This window comes from Platalea leucorodia (assembly GCF_965183815.1).
Source record: "Platalea leucorodia genome assembly, chromosome: 5".
Classification (NCBI taxonomy): Eukaryota; Metazoa; Chordata; class Aves; order Pelecaniformes; family Threskiornithidae; genus Platalea; species Platalea leucorodia.
The window spans coordinates 16,036,631-16,054,660 of NC_138827.1; the positions used below are offsets into that span (position 1 = coordinate 16,036,631).

At 54.4% G+C, this 18,030-nt stretch overlaps 2 protein-coding genes across 5 annotated transcripts; one reads left to right on the forward strand and one right to left on the reverse strand.

Annotated features, from left to right (window-relative positions):
• Positions 1 to 745: 745 nt before the first annotated feature.
• On the reverse strand, positions 746 to 8,429 carry ATPAF2 (ATP synthase mitochondrial F1 complex assembly factor 2). Of its 2 annotated transcripts, none has more exons than XM_082311868.1 (8): positions 8,208 to 8,429; positions 6,333 to 6,377; positions 5,827 to 5,972; positions 4,882 to 4,979; positions 3,824 to 3,904; positions 3,578 to 3,690; positions 1,991 to 2,106; positions 746 to 1,357 (listed from the first exon to the last, which is right to left on the reverse strand). In XM_082311868.1, exons 1-8 carry the CDS (start codon positions 8,335 to 8,337, stop codon positions 1,220 to 1,222), a joined length of 867 nt encoding a protein of 288 aa, XP_082167994.1. In that variant the 5' UTR covers positions 8,338 to 8,429; the 3' UTR covers positions 746 to 1,219. The 2 variants fall into 2 exon arrangements, with proteins under 2 accessions (XP_082167994.1, XP_082167995.1); XM_082311869.1 differs by having other exon boundaries at positions 1,991 to 2,045; positions 3,578 to 3,710.
• Positions 8,430 to 8,715: 286 nt separating this feature from the next.
• GID4 (GID complex subunit 4 homolog) lies at positions 8,716 to 16,745 on the forward strand. Of its 3 annotated transcripts, XM_082313754.1 has the most exons (7): positions 8,906 to 8,985; positions 10,157 to 10,470; positions 11,513 to 11,572; positions 12,558 to 12,665; positions 13,440 to 13,541; positions 14,607 to 14,737; positions 15,970 to 16,745. In XM_082313754.1, the coding sequence occupies exons 2-7, from the start codon at positions 10,348 to 10,350 to the stop codon at positions 16,031 to 16,033; spliced, it is 588 nt and encodes a 195-aa protein (XP_082169880.1). In that variant the 5' UTR covers positions 8,906 to 8,985; positions 10,157 to 10,347; the 3' UTR covers positions 16,034 to 16,745. The 3 variants fall into 3 exon arrangements, with proteins under 3 accessions (XP_082169879.1, XP_082169878.1, XP_082169880.1); XM_082313752.1 differs by lacking the exon at positions 10,157 to 10,470 and having other exon boundaries at positions 8,719 to 8,985; XM_082313753.1 differs by lacking the exons at positions 10,157 to 10,470; positions 11,513 to 11,572 and having other exon boundaries at positions 8,716 to 8,985.
• The last annotated feature ends 1,285 nt before the right edge of the window (positions 16,746 to 18,030 follow it).

Sequence of the window (18,030 nt, forward strand, 5' to 3'; positions counted from 1 at the left end):
CAGCAGCAGCCTGGGAGAGAAGCGCTCTCCATCAAACCACCCCCAAGATAACAGCAGGTTTCCAGCTCAGCAAGCACAAGGCTGGCGGGGACTGTCTGTGCCTGGGAGCCTCATCTTCTCACCGCCTCTCGCAAAAGCAGCTTTCTGCAGCGTGAACAGAGCAGCCCCCAGCTAGCAGGAAGGGAAATCAATGGTTCCACAGGAGCTCACACACCACCGCTCGCAACAGCCAAGCGAGGAGTCATTAATTCCCCTCCTTGCTTGGTGACAGCAGCTGCTACACTCACTTGTGGGCAGCTTCTGAGGAATGATGCTGGCCGGGGCGGTACTGCTCAAGGCAAGCAGCAAGGAGAAAGGTGGGAAGGTTAAATGAGAGGGTGGCTGCATACGCACTCTGGGGAGAGACCGGGTCTCTCTGAAAGCTCCGTGGCTGGTGCTGCCTGTCATACACAGATTTAGCTCGTAATACCCTGTGCTTTTGAAGATGACAGGAGCCCAGGTTTCCCCCCCCTCCCAGCTGCTCCTTGGCTGCAAGGACAGGGCACCTAGCACGGAGAGGCTCACACAGAGATGCAGGGGGAGCAGATCTGTTTGGTAGTTAATGTCTGCTCAGCTCTGCTCCGTGTTTTTTTCTGCCTGCAGCCATCCCAGCACCTGCCTGGAGCCTGGCAGCTCAGGACCTACGCCACGGTTTGGTGATTAAAACAAAGAAATACTCAGCAGCACTGGCTTTCAGTATCTAGCAGGGGCGTGCCTTTAATCAAACAGAGAGACCCTGGTGTTACATACAGGCACACTGAGGGATGAAGAACAGATGCAATGGAGTCTGTTTTCAGATTTCCATAACAAGTGCGTGTCAGGAGCTGGCAGCTATGAAGACATGTGGCATATGCTGGGTATGTCTGTGCCGTGCCCTGCCCAGGAAGCTGTTTCTTTCGTGGGAGCTCCTCTGATGAGTTACAGACACCAGTAATGGACAGAGCTGCTGTCTTGGGGATGCAGAGGAAGCTCACCTTGACCTTTCCTCCTTGCGGGCTCAAAACTGCTGGCGCTGCACTGCGGCAGGCAGTCCAAGTGAGGAGTTGCCCACAAAGTCGCAGTTCCTCAGCAAGAGGCTGATCCCAGGAAAGGTGTGGTGGCAGGAGGGTGGTTACCGTCCACTGGGTCACGCCAGCAATTCACAGCTAGGCATTCTCCTCCTGCGCCCAGCCCAGCAGCCTCAGTCCTGCAACAGCTTGTGTTTTACAGTCGAGCTCTCCGAACAGAGGTGAACAAAGAGGGTCCCAGCTGCCGCGCGAGCACGCAGCTCACACAGGTCATAGTCATGGGCCCACTCCACACTGCCCCACCGCTGAATCTGAAGGAAAGGAGGAACGCGAGTCAGTTCAGAACTGGATTATACGTAGAGCTGCTCAACAACTCTCAGCCTCCCTTTTCATGTTTGTGAAACACAGGTAACCCCCGCAGGAGCTGTGCTGATCACTGACTACAGGGGTACAGAGATCTCCAGATGAGTTTGATGGAAGGACATGCTTCATCAGTACTGGGGTCTGAGGCGAAGCCCCTTAAAGGGAGGATGAAAAGATTCCCATCAACTTCAGCCACTTTTGGGTCAGGGAGAGCTTCACGCCAGGCCAGTTTGCAGCAAGCAAGTTATTAGCTTGGTGTCTACCAAGGCCTCCAGGCTGGATAACCCACAGCAAGAGAAGCCAGCCACGACTCTGCACTGCAGATTAGAGAGGGAGAAAAGCAGCCATCTGGGTTCTGCAAAAAGAAACTGGCAGCCCCGGGAGCACTCTGGGCTGTTGCGCCCATGATGTTGCTCTACAGCGGCACACTCCAAACCCTCTCAAACAGGGAGGCTGGCAGAGTGGAACCTCTCCTGCAATAGCAGGCGCTTCCCTTGCCAGTTATTTGTGGTGGGAGATGCATTTGTCATGCTGAGATTATTGCTGTTTGAATTATAGGGCTGTTCTGTAACATCATTTACCTGGTATTCTTCCTCCAGGCGAGACAGAAGCACGGCTTTCTCTACTGTAATGTGCCTGTCAATCAGACCCATGGACAGAATCAGAGATTTCAGCTGGGTGATTACATATTCTATACCTGGAAGGGAATAACCCAAAACAAACAAGATTCATGGTTGTTTTCTGCAGCATTACAGCGGCATCTTCACATGCTCTGAAGAGACAGTTGGGCTGTGGTACCTCCTCAGGGATAGTGATACCTCCCACTTGCATCTGGGCACTTAAGCGTCAGATCTGCAGTTAACAGCAGACACAAAGCGCTGTTCTGGCCACTGTCACTGCAGTGACAAAGGCTATGCCTTGGAAACAACCTCCTTTTATCCTGCCACAAACCTGCCCTGTGCAAAGGGAAGAGATACCCATCCAGGCCGGAGTATTCTGGAACTCAGACGAAAAGTCCAGGATGAAAGGGACTTGTATACTGTTTGGTGCTAAAAGAGCTGTCCGCATCTATGACCACTCCTAGAAAAACACTGCAGATGTGTGTGGTCTGCTGTGCCCTGGGAGAACTGTGTTGGCAAAGGACACAGCCGCTGGGCTCGGCTGATAAAACAGCAGAGCTCTTTCCTGCCGCACCACCAGCTGCTGGCTTGCAAGACACCCCTGTTCAGGGGAGGAGAGCGACTGCCTAGCAGCTGAGGCACCGGAGCAAACCCCACAGACATGCACACCTGGGAAAAGGAGGAGGAAAGAAGGGCTCAAAACTCTGAGCTGCTGAGCACTCATGGTTCAGCACAAGTCGACAGGAAATGGAGGCGCCTGTGCATGGACAGGGTCCTAGGAAGGAACTGAAGTCAGACTCATCCTGCCCTACCAGTCTAGACCAGACCTTGAATTTCAGGTTTAATGTCGACCAGCTGCCCAGAGGCTCCCCTTCCCCAGGGGAGGCACATGCCTTTCCCTTCCACCCTGCCTACCCATATAACAAACTATGAAGAAAAGAAATGATTCATCAAAGAATATCTTTACAGGGAAGGCTTTGCAAGTCCTGTCCCAGGAACCCTGTCCCTGATACCTTTCCTTAGCTGCTCAGCTAGTGTCTCCTGTAGGTTTCACTGTCTGCTGCTCATTCAAGTCTTGCATTTGAGGACTTCAGCAAAGCAAACATTACTTCATTTCTTTATCTTTAGGTGTCATTCAGCAGTATAAGGTAAGATCAAGTGGGCTATAAGGGTGAAAGAGCGAGGACAGCGCACAGAACCATAGACACTCAGAGTACTTAACCCCATTTCTTTTCCTGGTAACAAAGCTGGGAACTAAGTCACTAGAGACTTTGGCATTAAAGAAGTTATTTGTGCTAGGGTAGGGCAAACAGCTTGCAGGCCAGCACAGTCAGACCCTGAACACTAGTGGCACTAAAGGGAGAGTCCCTACCCTTAAAAAATACAGCTAAGGGACTGGCCTGCAGATTTAAAACATAAACCTCAACACTCCAATTATCTCAGCAGGAGAGAAAAAACATTACAGTCGTTCTTCTCCTCTGTGGAGAGGAACCGCCTCCTCCACTGGCACAGCCTGAGCGGAGGGCTCCCCGGCGCAGCCTCTCTCACCTTGCAGGGCCCACATATTGTAGGACGCCAGATGGCTGACGAAGGTCTCCTTGGTGCTGGCTGGGATGTTTGGCCCCAGGATGCTGGTCGAGGATCCAATTGCCACGTTGTACCTGGAATGATCACCCGGCCCCTTAGAAAAGCACAGGGGTCGTCAACCTTGCAGCTCCAACAGTCACAAGCACTGGAGCTCCTGGCCTGGGCAGGGCAGGGCATAAGCAGACAGAAACATCTTTGACCTCTTACCTTTTCTCAGCCCAGGCGACAATTGGATCCCATTCACTCTTCTGCAGCTCTGCCAAGGCGGCTGGCTCCTCCACACGATAGCTGGGACATTGCAGAACAAAACCACAATGGATGTTCACTCCCAGGCTGCCAGACTGCTCCCTGCCAGGCTGGGGCACACCTCTGGGAAGGAAGCTGCCCCCACCAGACCACAGCAAGGGGAACAAGGGCCTACTGTCCACCCAAGCAGCAGCAGCAGTAACTGGGAACAATCCCCCCACTCTTCCCCAAATTCAGAGCTTTTTGTTGTTCCAGGAAGGACAATTCTATCTTACTACAAAAGAGAGAACCAAATCGGTCAACAGAAAATTGCAGCCACAGGATACAGCGAGGTTTAGCAGTTAGAGCAGGGGACATATCCCACTGGAACTCTTTATATGGGGCCACTCCTCCTGCCTCACCTTCCCCAGTGGCTCAGCTCGGCGCTCCCCGCTGCCAGCCTGCCCAAAGCCAGAGAAGCAGATGGGGGAGTCCTCTTCCCCTTTCCCCACAGGGGCTGAGCTGCCAGTGGACACCTCAGAGGCTGGGACTGTGATACAGGAGCTTGGGCATGAAGAGGCTTGATCCTGCAGCCCACAGGGACTTTAAGGAACGAAAGGCATTTTTGCTACTGGTACAAGTAATCTGAGCTGCCTGTACTGGCGCAGGAATACCAGGGACTGGGCTGACAGATTCCCCCAGGCCTTTCAAAGATGTTTTCTCTTCCCCAAGATCTTCATTTCCTGCTGCTCCCGCCCTTGCCCAGCATGGAGGTGTCCAAAACAGAGTTCAATAGAGGACCAGATCCCCATTCTCCCTCATACCTATGCCCTTGGGATGCACGGACTTCGACTAGGTCTGCAGATGTAGGACTGGCCTAAACTAATTCAAACCCTCAGGCCAAAACCAGGACAAATCAGAGCCTTGCCATGACTGGGTTACAGTAGACATTTTCCCTCACTTCCCCCAAGCACCCTTCCAAAAACCACACTGTGACAAGACAACCTCGCCTCTGCACCAGCAGGGCCCCCATCTCGTACCAGACAGTGTCAGTCTCCAGGAACTTCACAGCCGCACGGATCAGCTGCATTTTGTTTCGCTGCGTGGGATTGTCCAGCGCTGTGTTGCACAGTGTGGTCTGCGGGATAAAGGCAGTTTAAACTGCTGTCATTCAAGGCTTGAGGAAGCAGCAGCTTCCATTGTACAAGGCCAAGAAGCAAAGGAATTTGGGGGCAGACAGAGAACGGAGGAATGCAGCCAAAAGGGGTGGAGGGCCAGAACATGGCTCACATAATAGGAATCTTCTCACTGGTTTCAGAAGCCTCGGGAGCAGGCCCATCAAGCACCAGGGGAGGGGGCTCACAGACTGCTCTACAGCTCATCCCATTTCCTCCTGCCCCTTGCTATCCCCAATAACACTGTCCAGCCCCTTCTCAAGTCCCCCAGTGACACAGATTTCCCTCAGTCACCCAGCCAGTATCTAATTGCCCTCACAACCACAAGGTTCTCCCCAGTACCCAGCCAAAGTCCCAAAGTCCCAGTCCCAACCTCTTGCCCCCAATTCCACGGGCATTAAGACAACCTGCTCCCTCCACATTCTGCATTTGGAGACCATTCTCATGTCTACACAGTCACCCCAGTTTTAGACCAAGCCAGGCCAATTCTACTGCAAGTACTCAGGAGAGCTGGCAGAGGCAGGACACAGAAGGAAGCATTCTCAGAAGATGCCCCCGTCTCACACACCCCGGCGCAAGGCTTACATCCCAAAGCAGTTCTCAACCGTAAAACCATTCTCAACCCTTGCTCTGGAATCCATTCTGCCAGCTGGCAAAGCCCTTGCCAGGTGGCAATGGCCCAGCAAACCCATCTTTAGCCCCTGGCGTTTCGATTCCCCATCTTTAATCCTGACTTCCTTGACCTGACCGCTCCCAACACACCGCGTTCTGTCCTGCCGAGGTCTGGGTGTCCCGACCCGCCATGCTCACCAGGTGCATAGTGTAGAACTTGATGGTGTCTTTCTGGGAGTCCCACTCTGTTGCCACTGCAATGGCCAAGGCCTCACTGGGGACAGTGAAGAGCTTGGCCTGGGGCGTTTTCAGCTTCCGGTGGTCCAGGTTTATTTCAAAGCCTCCTGGGGAATCAGAGTATAAATCCTGGGGAATCAAAGAGGAGCAGGCACTAAGGAACAACAGACAACCCCACAGCGGGAGCAGATTCAGAGCTGGAGTTGACAGGAGCAAGGGACCAGGGGTACTCGGGTGTCCCACAATCACCATCATTTTGACATACTTTTCCCCCAAATGGTCTTGGAAGCTGTTTTCCGCCACACAGCTTCGCTATAGATGAGGAAAGGGCACAGCAGGGTGGTGACAGGTACCCCACTCGCACAGCCTGGGCTGTGGGTGTGCCATGCTCTTACTGAAAAAGCATGGGGTGATAACACGCCTCCCGGGGACCAGCCCCTCCGTCCCGTCCCGGCGGCCACGCTCACCTTCTCCTTGCGAGATGCTCACATTCTGGTAAAACCGCTTCCTCTCTGCAGGCAAAAACAGAGCCATTCAGAAGGCAGTTAGAGGAGGTTCGGCCGCTTCCCCTGCTCCCCATCACAGCCCAGGACAGACAGAGCCCTGAGTGCTGTTGAGGTGGCCTGGCCACAAAAATCCTGCCCATTCACCCACAGCTTCCAAGCACCACTCCATTTTAGTGAGCTCCACTCAACTGGGGAAGCGCCATGAAACTGGTGAAAAAACAGTGTTGCTGTGCACAACCGACAAGTGAACAGGACCAGCTTCACTTCTGCCAGGCTGGGGTCTCAGCTCCCTTCGAACTGGCCTGCACCGAGTTTCTACAGAGCCTGGCACGGGCCATTTCCAAAGCAGATCTGTCCCAGCACTCCTGGAGTTTCCCTTTGGGGTCAATCTTTCAAGATTCTCCCACTGCAATCATGTTTGACAAATTCAACTCTGAACCACCCTGGCTAACTCTCTCTCCCTGCTTGCTTTGTCTCACAGTGAAGAGAAACCAAGCAGAGTTGGGTTAGAGGCAGGGCAGGCCACAGTGACCTCCCTGTCCGTCCCCGCTGCCCACAAACCCACCTGGTGCCAGCCCACATGCTCTCCCTCAGTGCATCTCACTCATTCTTTGCTTTGACCTGCAGCTGATGCACCTGCTGGAAGAACCACAGCTGCCAGCAGGCTTGGAGCACGCAATGGCAAGGATGCTGTTCCCTCCACCGCAACTGCCCACAGGGGCAGGTTTATTGCAGGCACACGCAGTAACAGCTGGATGGTGTTGGGGACACGTCGCACGCACTGCAGCATGCCGCTGAGTCACCAGGGGAGGAACCGCCTCCCGCGGCCGCCTCCGGCCCACACATCCTGCCCTGGCTCGGGAGTACGCCAGCTCCACCAGCAAGGTGAGACTGTGGGAACTGCAGGTCTCTGTTTTAGGAGCAGTCTCCTTTCGTACCGGCAGTGTTTCACACACTCCCAACACCTGAGAGCTGGATAACACGTGTTGCAAAAGCAGGAAGAATCCGCCAGCCATTCCCCTGACAACAGCAACCAGATCGTAAATCCTAAAGCCATAAATCCACCTCGTGAAGGGTGAAGCGAGCAGGTCAGGCTGCAGGTCTGTAATTCTAGGCTAAAAAACCCAGATTCTCATTGGGAAAATGGAACAGGATTTGCTCAGGCTCAGTGACCTGCAAGGTTCGGGGCCTCAGAAAACACCACACTGTTGAGGCACAGTTCTGAAAAGACCAATGTGCATGTACCCCAGCAGGGTCCTGAGTCATGTCCGTGGGCTCCCGACACCCCGCGATGAGTCACTGCGACTCTGCAGCCTCACCTCAGACAAAATGAGACTGATTTTACTGTCCTCAAACCCACACGTTTCCAGCAAAATCTGTGGAGGGGATACATGGCCCAGAATGTGCCTGAACAACCCCGGCTGGGTGCCATCCCCCCTAAATCCGCAAAAACCACCAAAAAATACAAAAGCAAGCTGGTGCACTGAGGACTTGGCCGTGCTGCCGGCCGATCCCCCTCCGAACCCCCACTAATGCCAGGAGAAGGGCGCGGGGGGAGGCCCAACACCCGGCCGTGTCACGAAAAGGCCTCGGCGACCCGGCGGGGCTGTGCTGGCCGCGCTGGCCGCGCCCCCTGCCTGGGGGGGATCTGACCGGTTGCCACGTTCCCACCCACCCTGAGGGCGCCGAGCCCAGCCCCCCCGACCCGGGGTGACCTTCAGGGGTGTCACCGGGGGAGGGGGGGGTCCCAGCGGAACCGGCCCCACCGGGCCAGGGAAGGGTCCCCCCGCCCCGAAGGGGGCCGGAGAGGCCCCGGGCGGCCCGGCGCTCCCTCACCTGCCGGTGGGGCGTAGGTCCGGCCCCCGCCCGGCCCCACCGGGCCGCTCCCGTCGGCGACAGGAGGCGGTCGGGGGAGCCGGGCCGGCGGGGAGCGGCTTTGCAGCAGCCAGCGGCAGCCGCGCCACATCGCGGCAAGGGACGAGGAGGGACGAGGAGGGACGAGGAGGGACGAGGAGCCGCCGCCGCCGCCGCCCTCCCGCCTCAGCGCGGCTCCGCGGGCGCCGCCATGCCGCCGCGGCAGCAGCCAATCCGCGCCGCGAACGCGTTTTGCCCCTTCGGCCGCCCCGTTCCGCGGACGGATGGGGGAACTACGTTTCCCAGCAGGCCCCGCGGCCGCGCCTGCAGGGAGGAAGCGCGTGTCGCGCGCCCGCGGCCAATCGGCGCCCGGCACCGCCTCTCGCGCAGCGCCCGCGAGGGCCAATGGGAGCGCGCGGAGGCGCTGCCGGGAGGCCCTGAGCCAGGCGGCGGCGGCGGCCTCGGCGTGCGGGGAGCGGAGCGGAGCGGGCGGTGCCCCCGGCCGCGCTCGGCCCCGGCCACGCTGGCGCCCGGGGACCCTCCCGAGATGCCGGTGCGGAGCGAGCGGTGCCGCGCGGGCGGGGCGGCGGGCTCGGCCTCTTCGCCGCCCTCCGGGGCGGCTGCCAGCAGCCTGGTGCCGCCGCCCCCCATCAACACGGCGCAGCCCGGCGTGGCCACCTCGCTGCTCTACAGCGGCGCCAAGTTCCGCGGGCAGCAGCGCAGCAAGGGCAATGCCTACGAGGTGGAGGTCGTCATGCAGGTGAGGGGCCAGCCGGCGGCCGCCTGCCCCGGGCCCGGCCCCGGCCCGGCGGGGCCCCGCTCTCCTCAGGCCGCGGTCGCCGTTCCCGCCCCACCGGTCCCCTCAGGCCGCGGTCGCCCCACCTTCTTCCCTCCCGGCTCCCTCGGGCCGCGCTCGTCCAGTCTTTCGTCCCCTCGGGCCCAGTCGCCTTTTCTCCTCCCCCGGTCTCTCTGTTGCTGCCGTCCTCCCCGCCGCCGTTCCCCTCAGGCCCCGGTTCCTGCCCTCCGCCCCCGGGTCGGGTCGGTGTCTGCCCTCCCCCAGTTCCCTCAGAATCCAGACGTTGCCTCAGACTCCCCCAGTCCCGATCCCCTGAGCCCCAGCGAGGCCTGTGGCCCCTTTGCCTTAGTCCTTCCCCTGTGCCCTGCTGAGCAGTGTGGCAGGGGCCTTGGGGGGAGCCTTCTACTCAGGTCTGGAAAGGCCCATCGTCCTCCCTGCCCCTGCTCTCCTCTGACCTGGCTGTAACTCCCCTGGTGGTATTAAGCCCCGTAATGGCTATGAGTCCTCAGGCTCTGGAGAGATCTCTATCCCCCTATGGGCTTTCTCTTCCTTTCAGGATCAGGGAAAAGACCCCATCCTATTCTCTTCAGGCCCCAGGAGAGACTTGTTTCCCTGGGGCCCAGGACCACCTCCTTGCTCCCTTTCCCTCAAATCCTGAGGAGGGCCCCGTGCATTCAAACCTTTCCCCCCACATCTCTTTGCCCCATTCCCCTTGAGCCTGGCAAGGTTCATAACCTGGGATCCCTTCCCCATTCCCTTCAGGCTCTGGAGTGGCTGTGCACCCCTGTGCCACAGGGTGGAAGGGTAAGAGCCTGGCTTAGAGTGGGTGGTGTCCTGGGAAGTCCCTACCAGTGGGACAGCCTGTATTTCAGGCCTGGCTGGAAATCAGCAGGGATCCAGGTCCCAGTCCATGGCTGGCAGAGCATGGCCTGCCTGGACCTGGGACCCAGGGTTCCCCCTCGTCCCCGGGGTGTCGGAGGCTCCCCTGGGCTGACAAGTGTGGTGGTTTGTCTGTGGCAGGAATGCAGCCAGGCAGCTGTAGTGCCCAGCTGTGCTGGGGAAATCAGGACGCTGGCTCATGTGGCTTTCCCATTCCTCCCTGCAGTCATTGTCACCTTGTGTGCTTTATTTTTAGTCCTAGGCATTGGCACGATTGCTTTGGGCAGAGCTGGTGAGGTATGGAGTCATTAGTACGTGGGCAAGCCAGACATCTGATACACGCTTTCCTATAGAGCACCCTGCGAGTCACAGCTTTGTTCCCAGTTTGGTGGCACGGGATCTGGAGGACCGTGACTGAGCATGTAGCAAGTGCAGTGATGAAGCTTGATGCATGTGCCGGTGTTGCGGAGTAGTGTCAGAGCCCCAGGGTCAGCAGATGGGGTAGCGTTTGAACCGGATCATCTGTTTTCATGTATGGTCCTCAGCTTGTCAACAGCACAAGCATACCTGGTATGGTTTGCTGTGGTGGGGACATCCGATGGCTGAACAGCTTCACTGCATGCTGCCTTCTCGCAGGGGCTGGCTGTGGCTTTGTGCTAAAAATGCTGCTGTTTTGCGCGTGTCAGCTGAGAAGAGGTGGCTGCCTGCTCTCCCTGTGCTGAGCTCAGAGAAACGTCGCTTTTCTTTGATCACAGGTGGGGAAGATCCATCTTCTCACAGTTGATGTTTGCACTTCCCCAAATAACTCGCTGCTTGCTTTGAAAACTGATCGGGAGATGTCAGGGAAAAGCTTGGAAAATCCCCTCGTTTTAAAGGTGCTTGGAACAGACGCAGCCCCCTGCCTAGCTCTTGCACAGCAGAAGCAGAAAGATGCAGCCCCGTAACTCAAAAGAAGGGTGGCATAAAAGCATTAGATCTGGGAGAAAGGCCTCTTTCAGAACACACGAGACATTGTCTGGCTTCTGAGCAGGCTTTGGTGTGTGCCATGGTGGGTACTAGGCAGAGAGTACAGGTAGTGTGTTAGAGCGACATGGGTCAGGCCTGTTAAATAAGCAGACGGCGAAGCTCAGGGCCACGCTTTCTTCCTCTAGCCTGAATTATCTCCAGTAAATAGGTGCTTTTTACTCTTCCCTCATCTGAATGCCAGTTTCTGACTGGGAAATGTGGGGGTTGGGAGCGTGGGTGATTCTGCCAGTGGTGCTCTCACTTGGAGAAAACTGTGAGTTTGCTTCCTTCTGGGGGGGGGGGGTTTGCTTCCCATTAGAGATCTCTGGGCAGAGGATGCTGCCTGAGTGTGATGGAGCTGGAAGTGGGGGTGCGTTGTCAGGCCTGGGATGTGGGGGCTGTCAGAGGTGAGCTGGGCACCTGTAAATGATCTTTCCGAGTGGTTCCCAGCCGTGGGGAAGTGCTGCCAGTGTGAGCACTGGACAGTAAGCTGGACAGTCTGTACCAGTTGAAGCTGAAATTAGCCCTGGAGGAGTTAGAAACTGCTTTGGATGAGTTGGGTGCCTTCATGCCTATGCTTATGGTTGGACTTTGCACTCTTTTCTAGCATGTGGATATGGAAAACTCCTATCTCTGTGGATACTTGAAGATTAAAGGCCTTACAGAGGTGAGTGTTAACTGCAAAACAACAAGAAAAGGTGCTGTGTAAAGGGTTTTCTTTTTCCTGGTGAGGTGGGAGAAGCTGTCACCAGAAATAGGAAGTGGAGGGGTTGAGCATACAGTAAGTTTGACCACTAAGTAGTTTAATAGCTTCAATCTGTTTTTCTTGGTATGTTGAGCAAATACGATGGGCCTCAATGGGAGTCCTGAATGAGGGAAGCTTATCTGGCATCTCTTAAGCTCTGAGCAGAACCAAGTCTGACCCTGCAGTTAGCTATAGGCACTCTACCAGTGGTGGTGTGTTGCTGAAAGAAAATAAACCAGGACCTGAACAGTCAGATCTTTACATACTTCCTTTCCTGTCTGTCCTCAAAGATCTGCTCGTGGTGTCGGACAGTTGGTGAGAACTGTCTCCCAGGGGTGATGCTTCTTTCGGCTGCAGCGCACCGCATGTCTGTCACTACATGGCAACACTTGGGGAAGCTCGCTCACCCCAGCTGGGCCTGCTATTCTATGCCTGTGTTCTCCTAATTCGGTGCCAATGCAAAGCTGAACAGGAGCACCTTCTCCCCCAGTGAAGTGGCTTAATCCAGCCCTTGGGCTTTGTAGCCGTCATGCAGCAACCGATGGGTATCCACTGGGGAGCGGTGCTGGCTGTAAATGGTCACTTGTGATCATCCAGCAGGGAGCTTGCCCACAGTCCGGCTCTGACACGGCTCCTTCTGGCTTCATGAAGTGAATAGAGAGGCAGAGAGAGGCTGGAATAAGAGGGTGGAGGAGGCTGTGCGTGAGTACGAGTCGGACTTTAAGAGGTGTGGGGCAGGACGAGTCAGCCTGCTGCTTGGAGGGACAGGAGTACTACCTCGGGTTGCCTGGAGCTCTTGCTGTGAGATGCTGCTTTTTGCTGAGCGCGTGCACCTCTATCTGCGCTTGAGTTTCTGTCTCAAGATGACAAATCTTCTGACCTCTCATTCGTCTCTCTTCTCTCCTAGGAGTACCCAACCCTCACCACTTTCTTTGAGGGGGAAATAATCAGTAAAAAGCACCCTTTCTTAACGCGCAAGTGGGATGCTGACGAAGATGTGGATCGTAAACACTGGGTAAATAGATTGGGGGGCAGATGCAGTCCTGGCTGAGCAGCTGGTTTGGAGGTGAGGTGCAGCATGTGCCCATGCAAGAGCTGTCAGAAGGGCCTGGAAACCTCTCCTTTTTGGGTGTCTCCCTCCTTCTCCCATTGGGATCTTTGCAACTAGAGGTCCCTTCAGCAGGCCGTTGGCTGTGATCCCTGAGAAGGGAGGGGGTGTCTTGCTTTCCACTTGCTGGCCCTGGGGTTGGAAGGGAGCAGGAGCAATCCCTGTCTCTTGACCCCCTAGGAGAACACACTCCTTATTTTGAAGACTCATTGCAAAATGGAGCGGAGAAGAGGAGAGGTGCCCCTCTGGCACAGGCAGGGCAGTTGGTACCTGTGTCTCAGCCACCTCGGCCCTCTGCTCAGGACAGGGTGTGTCTGCCACTGTGCTCTGGATCAGGGCCACTGCAGCCAGCTGATTGCCTCCATGCCTTGATTTTTGCTGTTGTTTGCCAGACTTTGATGTTTATTGTGTTTCTGTCAAAATATCTTCCTCTGGAAGTGTAGGAGCTTCTCCAGCCAGGCTGGATATGGCTGTGGATATCTGGCAGTCTTCTGTGTTCCCCTGTGCTAGTCCTGGCATGTGCGTTTAGCACTGCTCCAGGGAAAGAGCAGCCCCTTTGGTGAGGAGGTCCTGTTCATAGCAGTTCTTCCCTCCTAAATAGCAGCTGGCACTGGTGAGTTCTACTCCTGGAATAAGCATCTTGTTTTTTTTTTTTTTTTTCCCTTTTATTTTTTGTTTCAGGGGAAGTTCCAGGCTTTTTACCAGTATGCAAAAACATTTAACTCTGATGACTTTGATTATGAGGATCTGAAAAATGGGGACTATGTCTTCATGAGATGGAAGGTAAACTCTGCATGTCTCCTTCTCTGATGAGGTGCTTAGAAGTGACTGACAGAGAGGCTTGTGGTGCCTGAAAGCTTTTTCAGTTACACTGGTTTGATGAAAGATCTGACCCTACCAACCTCGTAACCTACCATACTTGCAAATTCCAGTGTGACTCCTGTCTAGCCAGCTAATTGCGTCCTTAAGGGCTGCAGTCACAGCTAAAAACAGAACAAGAAAATCTTGCTTGGTGATTCTCCAGAGGATGAGAGAATTGGTGTCTTCGGTCCCTGTGTGTGGCCTGTGTGTTTGGTGCAGACTGGCCAGTCTGCACCTCTCTGCTCTTCAGCTGGATGGATTCCTCCCTCTTTACACAAGCTTTGTGCAGCTGTGATGGGAGGAAATCATAGAATCACAGAAAGGTTTGGGTTGGAAGGGACCTTTAAAGATCATCTAGTACACGCCCCCTGCCATGGGCCGGGACATCTTCCGGTTGCTTAAAGCCCTGACCAACCTGACCTTCAACACTTCCAGGGATGGGGCATCCACAGCTTCTCTGGGCAACCTGTTCTAGTGTCTCACCAGCCTCATAGTAAAGAATTTCTTCCTTATATTTAATCTAAAGCTACCCTCTTTTAGTTTAAAACCATTACCCCTCGTCCTGTCACTACAGGCCCTAGTAAAAAGTCTCTCTCCATCTTCCTTATAAGCCTCCCTGTAAGTATTGCAAGGCTGCAATAAGGTCTCCTCAGAGCCTTCTCTTCATCATCAGGCAGCTCTGATTCCTGGTTTTGCAACTGGCTTCTGGTTTGCAGTGGGCAGGTGTTGAACTGAAACTGATCTCATGCACTCTTAAAACTGGTTCTGTTCTCAGTTGTCTGCTTCCATGTAAGATGCCTACAGTGGCAGGTGGTGAAAGAACACGCTGGTCTCTCTCCTCTAGGCTCCTGCGAGTGCAGGGAATGCTCAGCCAGGAATGCCTTTGTGTTAATGGGTGCCAATATTCAGTTTGGGAGGGTAGATTTGGGCCGGGGGGGGTTAGTATTTGACGAGCATTTTAAAATACCATCTGTATTTTGTGTGCAGGAACAGTTCCTGGTCCCAGATCACACTATCAAAGACATCAGCGGTGCTTCCTTTGCTGGTTTCTATTACATCTGCTTCCAGAAGTCAGCAGCATCTATAGAGGGCTATTACTACCATAGGAGTTCAGAATGGTAAGGAAGCTTCCTTCCTCCTGCGGACTGCAGGGTGGCTCCTTGAACCAAACAGTGACTCCTCTTCTGCTTGTCTGCAGCCTTGGGAGTGTCCAGGCGGTGCTTCTCTGGGCTGGGAAGGAGGTTCAGTCTGGCGGCTGGCCCTCGGGGCAGAAGGGAGGGCGCGTGTGCCATCCTTGGCCGGAGCAGGCTAGTGCAGCCCATTCGTGTGGTATAAATTGCTGCCCTTTTTTCACGGCTGGGGATAATGGGGCTGGCAACATGGCGCAGGGGAGATACAAGGTCTGGAGATGTGCTGTGGCCCAGTGAAGCAGTGGCCTGGTGCGTCGGTGAGGTACATTGGGAGGCAGACACCAGCTGTGGTTCACTGGAAGCATCCCTCTGGAAGCCCGGTCTCCAGTCCAAACGCTCGCAGGGCTTGCCTGCTCCTGCCCTCCCATGGGGACAGGCAAGCGTAAGGCAGCCTGGCCTCGTGTGCAGGGTTGTGCTCCCTCAGTTTGTGCTTAGCTCAGTGTTTCAAGATTTGAGCTTCTCCATGCCTTGGCCCTTCAGAAGATGTCAGAGGGGCCTTTGAGAAGGAGCTCGGTGCTTTCTCGCATGTGACAGCTTGGCTGTTGCTCTCTTCACACAGAAATCTTGTTAGGCCAGTGCTTTGTAGTACACAGTCCTTGGGGTGTTGCTGTAAGACACAGGGAACAGTCAAAGTTAATTGGTTGGTTTCTTGTTAAAGCCATGTGACAAGTAGCTGTGGAGAGCTCTTTTCCCTCTGACAGCCTTGGATATGTCACATGCAGCAAGGGAATTTGTAGGGTGGCTGGAAGCCCTCAGGGGGAGGGAAGGTACCTGGGAGGCTTTCAGACAAATCCCTTCAAGCTAAGCTTTGAAAGACCTGAGTGTAATTTGCAGTTGTAGCAAACACTGTTTGAACATGAAAGTTGTTGAACTTCAAAAGGTGTCCAAAAATCACAGTCAGCCCACCTCGAAGGCAGCCTGGCTGCAGGTACCTCAAAGGCACGGGAATGGAAATGAGGAACGATGCCGAGTCCTCAGGGGGTTTGGCAGCACGGGTAAGTGGGTGCTGGGTGCCTGAACACCTCTGAGACTGTAAAGGGGAAGAGAAGAGCCAGCCACCAGGATGTCTGCTCTGTGACCTGCCAAGCAGGAGCCGTTAGTGCTAGGGGAGTTCTGTTGCTCTATGTAATCCTCTTGTCTGTCTTTTCCCTCTCTCCCAGGTATCAGTCATTGAATTTAACTCACGTTCCTGAGCACAGCGCTCCTATCTACGAATTCCGATGACAGCTGTCCAGAACTGATACCACACAGAAGCAAACCGGGCAGGAGAGCATGGCCTGCCAGGAGAACTGTGTCCCTGTCGGAGCACGGGAATGCACGCTTCTCTCCTGCCCCTCGGACTCGCGAGAGAGAGCCTGAATGTTAACCCACCCAGCCCAAGGAGCGTGGCTGCTGGAGCTTGATTCTCCCTCCTGTCGAGCGGCGATTTGATCTTTAATCTGGTTTTAAGCTACCTTTAAATGCACTTTCGTATTGCACAGCTAGTTTCTCTATCACTGAAATTCCTTCCGGCTCTCCTCTGGAAGCTGTTTCTCAGTAGCTGGAATCAGTGGTCTGTCCTCTGAGTAATAAGAAAATGTAAGCTCAGTGCTTATATTTTCATTGTTACACCCTGATATGGGTTGAAATCGCCAGGACTCAGGTTTGTTGCCCAAATTGCCAGCTCTGATGCTCCCAGAGCCGGGTCCCGTGTGTGAGGCTCTGCTTGGCAGAGAGCTGCTCAGCTGCAGGGTCTGTTGGGGGAGTGTTGGCTGAGACAGATAAGGCTTGAATGAGTCTTTGCTTTGCGCTGGCTAACGAGGTTAGCCGGAGCTGCAGATCTTTCAGGAACGCTGGCCCTTTGGAGCTGGGAGCTGTTCCGGTGTCTGGATATGCCACTGGGAATTAATTTGATGTATGGACTTCCAGGCTCTCAGTAAAGTGGATCTGAACTCTGCTTATAGGTGTATATTTGCTCTTTACTTAAGTTAAGGGTAAAAAAGGAGAAAAAAAAAAAAAGAGAAAACAAAAAATACTTTTATTAAAAAAAAAAAAAAATATTTTTATGGTTCCTTTTCTGAAGGACCCTATGGCAAATGCACAAGTACTCAATTACATTTTACTGTTTTCACATTGAAAACCGGGAATGTCTGCATTAGTTTTTATATACGTGTATGTAATCAGCTAGCTGCTTTGGGAAAGTAATCGGAGTGCAAGTGTTGAGCAGTGTCGCAGGGACACCTCTGGGACTGTTCAGCATTTGTACTCGCTCTTCATGCTTCACCAACACCACTGCTTGATACCTTTTTACAAGGGGAAAAAAAAAAAAAGAAAAAAAGAAAAAAAGAAAAAAAACCAACAAAACCCCTCCCAGTAGCTCTCCTCTGACTTTGAAATGTTTTAAGTGATATAACTTAAGGCTTGTGTGCCAAAGTGTGTGTGTGTATGCGTGTGTGGATTTTTTTTAAAGACATTTTAAAAGTTGGCCTCAGTTGTATATTTAATGTGACAGTCCCACCTGCAGGGCTTTTGTGAGTTTAGTTTGCGTTTTTCTGGCTGTTTTAAAAACAACCCCCTTAAAGCAGGCTTGCATCACGCGCTAACCAGGTGGGTGTTGGGAACGGGTTTGCCGCCTGGGAGAGGAAAGCAAAGCCTTCTGTGTGCCTAGTGCCAAGGTGGTTTGGGTTTTCTTCTTTTTAACTAACTTTCTTCCTTTTGGCAGCATGTCTGGTTTATCGCAGCAGCTGAATTGCTAGTTTAAGCCTTAACGAGAAAGTATTCAGGTCTCGGTGAGCCCGTTTCCTCTATTCCAAGTTGGGATCTCGCGTGATCGGAGAAGCGGCCGGGCTGGTCTCGGGAGATGATGCGGAAAGCACCTGCCTCGTGCGTGCTGTTCACCGCGGATGAATCCTTTTCCCCAGCACAAATGGAGAGAGACCTGCTTACGGGAGAAGGGGGGAGACCTGGCACTCCCATGGGGCAGAAGCCTGCCCACTGTGCTGGTGATGAAGGAAGCGTGTGCCGTTGTCTTGGCTGTTGCGGGTGGATTTGTAGAGTAGCGTGAAGGCAAGCGGGAGAGCGATTTGAGGTGTGAAGGGAGAGCGGCTGCGAGCAGAGCAGTTGGGAAGCGGATTCCCATTTTATTCTGCTCCTCGGAGAAACTCGTCCCCTTTGGTGATGGGGAGAGGGGTTTCCTCCCAGGGGGTGCTGGGAGATGTCCTGGTTTTAGAGGTGAAAGCTGG